The following is a 9,634-nucleotide window of genomic DNA, read 5'->3' as shown; positions in this document are numbered from 1 at the left end:
CCACACAAACTGGCCCTGTTCACACATACAGCCCTGTTCACACTAGCAGCCCCAGGCTAGCTGCCCCATTTGTACATGCACAAACGGGTCACAGGCGCATCCCTATTCACACTGCGCACATGTGCAAATGGGGTCATGAGTGCTAGCATGAGTGGGGGGAATGCACGCCCATGTGTGCGCACACCAGCCAGCCATTTCCCCAGCCTACTGGCCAAGAGCCCGCGGCCCCGGACTAGGCCACAGCCCATAGTTTGAGGACCCCTGCTCTAGACATCTCTTCATCCATTTCATCCCTCTCAGATCCTCTTTATACCATGGAGGACAGAGTGGTCTTTGTGTGAGGTTGCATGAGTTTCAGTCATCTTCCTATTCCAAACAGTGACTAAGAATTCTGCTGGACTGCACAGCAGATATGCAGTTATATCCCCCAATTCCTTCTGGAACCCATCTGGGTCCAGTAGTTGCTGGGTATAATAGTTCCTGTCTCCCTGTGGGGGGGTACAGCTATTGAGAAACTTATTGCCACCAAACTGTGATCTGACCATGATAGGGGGACCAAAGACAAGTCCACCAATTCCAGGTCACATAGGCACTGCTCTGACAAGAATACTAAACCAGATGCATGAACTCTATTCCTAGTCGGGCCCTGGATCACCTGAGAAAGGCCCATGAAAGTCATGGTTTCCATGAAATCCTGGGCTACTTCTAACCCCACCCCCAGGGATTGCAGATTGAAGTACCCCAGATCTATAAGCTTGGGGAACGCCACTGCCAGCCCTGCAGTGAGGTCCAGTCCTATGATTCTCCTGAAGTCCCAGGCACACAGAGTAGCAGTTCAAACAGTTCCAAGCTACCTCTAGCCAGTTAAATATCTGGAGCCTGCCACACTTCACAGTACTGGCGTCCACATGAGTAGGTCCAGCTACTGACAAAGGCCAGGGAAGCTTGCTTCTTCTGTCAGCTCTGCCTCCATCATAAAATCCAAACCATCTTTCAGAGCTACATCTGCCGGTTTTGGCCTCTCAGGCCAGAGCTTAGCTCCAACTGATTATAGCACATAGAAGGCAGTTCACTGAGATCCAGGGGGAGGCCAGGGGAATAGGAGAGTCCAGAGGGAGGCCAGGGAAGCCACACTGTTAAATCCTTGGATTCGATGACAAATGAGGCAGACATGCTGTGAAACAGGAACCTTGTTTATTTAATCCTCCAGCTTCTTAAATCACTAATGGAGGCACGCAGGCCTCTCTTGCTCACTCAGCAACTGAACTGAAGCTGTCCAGGTCAAGTTGTTACTTCTTGGCGCGTGCTTTGCCTTGCGCATGCGCGCAGGCTGGTGCCTGTTTGTCTGGCCCCGGGCAGCTTTCGGCAGCCCGTTGCCATGACAATGGCCCGGGCTTGCCTGCTGCAAGCCCCGGGACACAACACCCCTTCACCCCCGGATAAAACTTATCAGGCAACATGTACACGCATGTATCATGCCCGCGACCTCTGATTGAACGTGAGGCCGAAGACCTGCATAATGCGCACATGTGTTTCCCTTGACATAAAGGGTACCATGCTATCATTTTGAAATGCCCAGCCAACGCTACCACAGTTTTCTCAACAGGTTGACGACAACCTCACAAAATCCTCCAAATACTTTGGAGACCTTTTATTCCTTTGTGACCTCCTCAATTCCAGGGAACACCCCCGGCTGCCATGTGACCCAGGTACAACGAGGCTAACCCCTCTCTTATACCCTGGTGGTTCTGGTGACTTAGCTCCAGTTGCCTGGCCTGCTTGCTTACCCACTGGGCTACACAGACCAGGACTTTCCCTTCTGCCACAAGGTGGCGCTCTCTCTACAGCTATACTACCCGGCCTGTTAGGACCCCATTCCCCATCACTCATGACAGCGGAGTTCTCCAGGTCCACAATGGACCAATCTTGGGAGTATAATTGTTCACTCCCAAGCCCCATGGCCGGGTTGTCTGTGTCTTCATCGGTGCCCCAATGACCAACCACCCCATAGTCTGTGCTGGGTGAACCAGAGTTATGATCTGCCTTCTCTGCTGTTTTCCCAATTGCAGACTTCCTTCTGGGAGCACTTGCCCAGCTCCCTTGGTAATGTGCCAGCTCTCTTGTGCTATTTGAGTTATGAGGGCTCTCCCTGTGAAACTCCCTGTCTGGAGTGCAGAATTGTGTTTGTGGAATGTTGGGATACCCCCTGAGTGACTCCCTGGCTGGAGTATGTGGTGAGGGTTGTTCTGAATTATGCCCCCATGAATTCCTGTTTGGCACACTTGCTGAACCTTGAAACAGACCTTCCCCTGGTTCCTCCTGCTCCCCCTCCCCCCCCAGAGAAGACCCCGGCGAAGGAGAAGAAGAGTCCAGTCTTTTTCATAGCTGATCGATATGCCGACGCAGGATGCGGCCGCCCTCCACGGAGACCTCATACGACAATGGCCCAGTCACCTTGCATACAACTGCAGGAACCCAAGGGTGGCCAGGACCATAATTCCAGGTCCAAACCGGAGTTCCCACTGACAAACCCCGTGGCGCCCGTGGGTGAGCCTCCACAGGTGCCAACCTATCAGGATGTAACCTGTCCAGCTTAGTGGTCAGTCTGCGACCCCAGTGGAGTTCAGCCGGGCTTTTCCCGGTAGCCATGGACGGAGTGGTGTGGTGGGCAAGAAGAAAGTCAGCCAACCTGTGGTGCCAGTCCCCGTAAGTCAGCTTCTTAAGGGCGTCCTTGGTGACGCGCACCATCCGTTCAGCCATGCCATTGGTGGACGGGTGGAAAGGAGCAGATGTCACATGCCGGATCAGATTGGCCTGCAGGAAAACCTGGAACTCCGCCGACGTGAACTGTGGGCCGTTATCTGAAACCAAGACATCTGGCAAACCGTGAGCTGCAAAAATGCCACGCAACACTTGGATGGTCCTGGCGGTAGTGGTGGACGAGACAGGTATGACTTCCAGCCACTTTGAATGGCTATCCACAAGCACCAAGAAGAATTGCCCTGAAATGGCCCAGCATAGTCCACATGGACACGTGACCATGGCCTAAGTGTTTCTTCCCACCTGTGCACTGGGGCCTGTGGCATCTCCGGCCTAGAACGCTGACATAAGTGACACCCATGTACATGAGCCTCTATATCCTTATCTAAACCCAGCCACCATAAGTGGCTACGCGCAAGCGCCTTCATCCTGACAATGCCAGAATGCCCCTCGTGAAGGGAAATCAAGATCCTAGACCTCAGTGAGGTAGGAATGACCACTCTGCTGCCCCACAGCAGGCAACTCTTAAAGGTGGACAGCTCATGCCTCTTGTACCAGTAGCTTTGAAACTCAGTACCTGGGCACCTGTCAGGCCACCCAGATAGTACCCAAGAAAGTACACGGTTGAGTGTGGAATCAGAGGCAGTTTCAGCAGCTACATCTCGGGCAGTCAGGGGAGATTTTGGCAGCTCCTGAATGGAAAGGATATTAATGGCAGGAGCAGGATCTGCCTCCACAAGGGGCAGGGATAGCCTGCTCAGGCCGTCTGCATGACCCATCTCCTTACCAGGTTTGTGAACTAGTGAGTAGTCATATGCAGACAAAAAAATGGACCATCTTAGCATTCGAGTGGAAATGATTTGAGGGGTTTGTTTATTGGTGGTAAACAGCCCTAACAGAGGCTTATGGTCAGTATAGACCGTGAAATGCCTGCCATATAAAAAATCATGAAATTTTTTAATACCCGCTACTATGGCCAAAGCTTCTCTATCAATTTGAGCGTAGTTGCGCTCAGCGGAAGAAAGGGTCCTAGAATAATAAGCAACTGGAACCTGGGTTCCATCAACCTTCAAGTGGCTAAAAACAGCACCCACCCCATAAGGGGAAGCATCACATGCGATGCAAACAGGAAGTCTCTCATCAAAATGAGCAAGGACATTATGAGACGTGAGTAAGGCCTTTACCTCATTGAAACTCTGATCGTGAACCTTGGTCCACTGCCAGACTGCCTGTTTATCTAACAGTCTATGTAGAGGCTCAGCCACAGCAGCCTTGTGAGGTAGGAAAGCATTGTAAAAATTTAGAAGGCCTAAAAAAGCCTGCAGTTTGCCCTTTGACTTAGGGCGAGGAGCCTGTTGAATGGCCTTCAACTTTGACTCAGCTAGGTGAATGCCCTGTGCATCTATTCTAAACCCCAGAAAATCTGTGGACGTGACTCCTATCTTACACTTGTTTTTCTTAAGCTTTAAACCTGCTTTCCTAAACCACAGCAGTACAGCCCTTAGTCTTTCTGCTAGATTGTGCACAGAATCTCCAGCAATAAGGACATCATCGAAGTAAGGACAGACCCCAGGAATGCCCCTTAGTGTGTTTTCCATCACACTTTGAAAAATACCTGGTGCCACATTTACTCCAAACTGGAGTCTTTTTATTCTGAAAGCACCCCTGTGCGTCACAATGGTCTGTGCCTCAGCAGCTGCTGCATCAACAGGTAACTGTTGATACGCTTGAGCCAAGTCAAGCTTTGCAAAAATCTTCCCTCCCTTAAGAGAAGCCAGAATGTGACCCACTACTGGAACAGGGTATGCGTGCTGTTGTAATGCTTTATTGATGGTGCACTTGTAATCAGCACAAATACGTATGTCCCCATTAGCCTTAAGAGGTGTAACAATGGGGGTTTCCCATGGACTCGAGTCTACAGGCTCTAAAATGCCTTGCTGGATTAACTTATCCAATTCAGCATCAATTTTTTCTTTCAAAGCGAAAGGCACTCTCCTAGCCTTAACTCTAATGGGTGTGATGTTGGGGTTTCAACGAAACAGGAGGCCCTTGGTAAGATCCAAGCTAAGAACTAAACACATCTGCAAACTCCTCGCAGACTCCTGCTAGGCTTAATGTTTGCAGACTGTGCAAGCCAGTGACTTGAACTCCCAAGGCCTCCAACCAATCGAGTCCTATAAGACTCATTCTGTCACCCCCAACAACCAGGACATCCAAAGGGCCCACAAAACTCTTGTATTGTACAGAAAGGGTGGCCTCCCCCTTTATGCACACTCTAGAGTTTTGGAAATCAGTTAAAACTATGTTTGAAGGCCTTAATTTTGCCTGAACCCCACTGCTATTGCAGATCTTCCTAAATGTATGTATGGAAATAATTGAAAGAGCGGACCCTGTGTCCAGCTCCATGACTAATGGCACTCCCTGCAGTTTCACCTTAAGAGACAACTTCTTTTTAAGTGGTTTGTGTGTGCCTGTCCTATAAACACTTCTGCGCGATGCGCAGAAGCCTACTCTGTTCTGGCTGGGGACCTTGGTGTCTTTCTGGTGCAATTCTTCTTGATACTGTACCTTCCTTCGTCCTAGGCAAACGGCTGCTATGTGTCCTTGCCTTCCACACGCTCTGCAGACAGCTGCACGAAACCTGCAGTCGGCCCTCTTGTGGCGACCACCGCACCCGAAACACTTGAGCCCTGTTGACTTTTGGTTCTTTCTTTCAAACTTTTTTCCTTCTTTAGATGGGACGAGGTGATCCACTTCTTCTTCAGATCCTTCCTCAGAGGCTTCCTGTGCTTCTTCTAGATGCACAGAGGCTTCTTCTATACCCAGTTTGTTGGGCCGCATGTGTCTAACTGCTCCACCAGCCGCCTCTTCAGCCGTTACCTCTCTTACAGCATCTTGGAAAGACAAATCTTTTCTGGCAAACAGTTTTTGTTGTAGGCCTCTGTTCCTCAGTCCACACACAAAACAGTCCCTGAGTCTTTCCTCTAAGTCCTTAAACTCACACAGTTTGGCCGCTCTTCTTAATGCTGCAATATATTCTTTAGCTGATTCCCCAGCTTTCTGATCCCTCTGCTCAAAATTGTGTCTCCAAGCGATTATGGACATCTCTGGTTGAAAATGCTCCTTCAATAAATTCTTCAAGTCTGTGTAAGTTACAGACTCTAAGGGAGCAGGAGCTGCTAAGTTCTCTGCAATCTCAAAGACATCTTGGCCACATACACAAAGCAATGTTGCAGCTTTTAAACCATCTTCCCGTATTTGATTAACTCTGAAATAGGTTTCTGCTCTTGCCACATAAGTCTCCCACCTTTCTGGATGGCTTACATCGAACTCAGACAGCCTCCCTATTTTTGCCATCATGCACACTCTTCAGGAAGGGGTCTTTCAGCCAGCTCACCTCCAGCGACACTGTACTGGCAGGCCAAGTGCTGTTTGACACCGTCTCCCCTCTCCAAGGATTCCTCAGGTCTGTCTTACACTGTCTGAAACTTGTAAGAAGATCCCACCTTCGTCGCCAGTGTTAAATCCTTGGATTCGATGACAAATGAGGCAGACATGCTGTGAAACAGGAACCTTGTTTATTTAATCCTCCAGCTTCTTAAATCACTAACGGAGACACGCAGGCCTCTCTTGCTCACTCAGCAACTGAACTGAAGCTGTCCGGGTCAAGTTGTTACTTCTTGGCGCACGCTTTGCCTTGCGCATGCGCGCAGGCTGGTGCCTGTTTGTCTGGCCCCAGGCAGCTTTTGGCAGCCCGTTGCCATGACAACGGTCCGGGCTTGCCTGCTGCAAGCCCTGGGACACAACACACATAGTCATAAATCATCCACCTCTTCTCCTCCATCTCACCTTCCAGCTGCCCGTTTCCAATTTTTCTGCTCTTCAAACTCTCAGCCTTTCTGCTTCTCCACTTCTCTGTTTCTCCACCAAATCTCCAGCCTCTCAACAAGCTTATCATGCCTGACTCCCTCTTGCCTTTCTCTAAACACTCCTCCACTTCCACATACCTATCTCTACATTCAAAAAACTTACCAAAACCTTCTCTGCAAAACTCTTCAGAATACCATCAACAAACACAGACGCTGTCGCCATCTTTAAAAAATGCAATTGAATCAATTATAGTATATTTAAAAATATTATATTTTCTTGGATATATCTCAAGTATTTAGAAACTATTAGAGCAGTGGTGGCGAACCTATGGCACGGGTGCCAGAGGTGGCACTCAGAGCCCTCTTTGTGGGCACGCGCGCCGTCGCCCCAGTCCTAGGCCTTCAGCTGGGTTTTATAAAACCTTTTTGCTTTAGGCCTCCGCCGCCATGTACAAAAAAAAAAATGGTTCCATCAATCAGTCAATTTCAACTTCTCGCAGGGAAAAAAAAAGATCTTGCAAAGTTGGAATTGATTGATTGAACTTTTTAGTCCCACCCAGTCTGCTGTTACCACTGCAGCCACGCCCACCCAATGAGCCACACCCACCCAATGGGCCACATCCACCCAGCACCCGACGATGCATAAGTGGGTTTTGGGTTGCAGTTTGGGCACTTGGTCTCTAAAAGGTTCACCATCACTGTATTAGAGCATCCAGGGAGAGGACATGGAAGTTGTCTAAATAAATATTATTCAATGATGGAAAAAGAAACATATATCAGATTTGCAACTACAAGTAGTCCTCACTAACCAACCAATTATTCAATGACTATTCAAAGTTATGATGATGCTGAAAAGATTATAAAATCTTCAAAATGTTCCGCTCATAACACAATTTCTAGTCGCTTTTTTCTTTTGTATTGTTGTTTACTGTATGATCAGAAGTTTTAATTAAATATGGTGTCATTTTGCCATTATAAGCCATCCAAATTTGTCTTGCAATAAATCAGATAGTTTAAAATTTGATTGACAGTACGCTGACCTAAGGCCGCAATTTGAACATTACTTCAAATCAATCCATCCATCAAAACTGTACTTTATTTCTTTATTAAGAAAGCTTTTATGGCAGTTCAGTTTACAACAATTGTTAACTATATTGAATAATAATAACTATCAACAAAAAGTCAGTATACTATCATCCTTAACAGCATTATAACTTATACCACCAAAGAAGCTAGCTTCCAACACATTCCATATATGGCATGTAACTTTTAATACAGAAAGCACAAAAAAATGTGGCCATTTTTTTTTCTTATTGTCAGACATTTGCATAAGATTCTCTCTGGCCTCAAGAGTTCAGGTTCCCATCTTAGCAGCCTTATGTCCATTGCATCAGAAGTATTACATCTGAGGCAATATACATAAGGCTGCTAAGATTATATCAGTTTACTTTATATAAATCAACAGTTTTACATTAGAAATGTATCCAAGTTGATATACACATTATTAGGTAATGTTATTTTTTTTAGTATATAGACATTTCAGCATAAATTAATGACAGTTTAAATCATATATTATTTTTTAATTTGGGATAAAGAAAAAGAATATATATATATATATATATATATATATATATATATATATATATATATATATATATATATATATATATATATATATATATATATATATATATATATATATATATATATATATATATATATATATATATATATATATATATATATATATGTTGATAATTAAACTAAACACATGATCCCTGGGTGCATCCATGCCAATAAATAAATAAAACGAACACCAGGGTAAAATTATCAAACTCTAGGAGTTTAATACTACTATACCAATGCCAAGCTTTCATCAGCATCCTGCTGACATCGTCAGGGCTTAAACAGCCAGTCCATGGGAGAGTCTTTTATAGTTCAAACATAGCCTGGAGGCATAAGGGATACGAGGGATGTGACTGCAAAAAGGGAGGAGGAGGCCCGTGAGAGTGACAGTGGGGTAGCCAAAGCCAGCGGGGGTCCAGAAAAGAGAGTGAGCATCCCGAGCCAAGTGGGCCCAACCAATGCGAGGAATAGGAACACGGGACTACACGTGCAAGGGGGACAGGGGATGCGGTTGAGGAGAGAGAGAAGGAAGAGTGCCACATCTACCCCCAGCCCGCGAGTAAATGAGCCTGGTAGGAGCGACCGTATGGATAAGTCTTGCAGGATAGGGACAGCCGGCGGAGGAAAGATCACCGTGGAGCGCAGCTGATGCAATCAGGACCGGTAACAAGGCCCAGGGGCCGTGTGCAGGCTATGTTTGAACTATAAAAGACTCTCCCATGGACTGGCTGTTTAAGCCCTGACGATGTCAGCAGGATGCTGACGAAAGCTTGGCGTTGGTATAGTAGTATTAAACTCCTAGAGTTTGATCATTTTACCCTGGTGTTCATTTTATTTATTTATTGGCATATATATATATATATATATATATATATATATATATATATATATATATATATATATATATATATATATATATATATGTTTTCTGAGGTTTTCGCGGGTGTTTGTATGTAGGTCTTTAGTTATTCGGGTTTTCTCCCGCGTAGAATTAGTAGTGTCTTGGCGACGTTTCGACGAAGTCACATTCGTCATCTTCAGGCTGGTGTCTGATCTGAAGTAAGTCTCTGTAGGATACCACTCCAAACGATTTAAAATAATTCAAAATTCAGTAATTAACTGAATAAATAATTTAAAACCTATATTACTTTTTTCATAGAAACATTAGACCTATAGTAGTTATACAGAACTAACTCCAGTTAACTGAGTAACAATTTATAATAGGTATAAACTTAAATGTCTTCTGCAAAATAAAACTGATAGAGCTAACACCAAATTAAAAATAAGATAAGGCACATTCTTGTCAAGATTCACAATGCTTCGTAAGTATTGAAGATAAAATGAGGAAAACCTAAATAAATAATAATACTTTAAATCAA

General features: G+C 45.7%; 1 protein-coding gene across 1 annotated transcript; it reads right to left on the bottom strand.

Moving 5' to 3' along the window:
• Positions 1–922: 922 nt before the first annotated feature.
• LOC107285713 (uncharacterized protein K02A2.6-like) lies at positions 923–6,117 on the bottom strand. The gene is given in 5 exon segments (XM_015813943.1): positions 923–1,044; positions 1,788–2,161; positions 3,064–3,985; positions 4,091–4,791; positions 4,793–6,117. Coding segments are annotated over 5 exon segments (3,444 nt in total).
• Between the last annotated feature and the right edge of the window lie 3,517 nt (positions 6,118–9,634).

The sequence above is a fragment of the Protobothrops mucrosquamatus genome, unplaced genomic scaffold (genome assembly GCF_001527695.2).
Source record: "Protobothrops mucrosquamatus isolate PMUCROS unplaced genomic scaffold, P.Mucros_1.0 scaffold204, whole genome shotgun sequence".
Classification (NCBI taxonomy): Eukaryota; Metazoa; Chordata; class Lepidosauria; order Squamata; family Viperidae; genus Protobothrops; species Protobothrops mucrosquamatus.
This window is presented reverse-complemented; position numbering and strand designations above follow the sequence as displayed.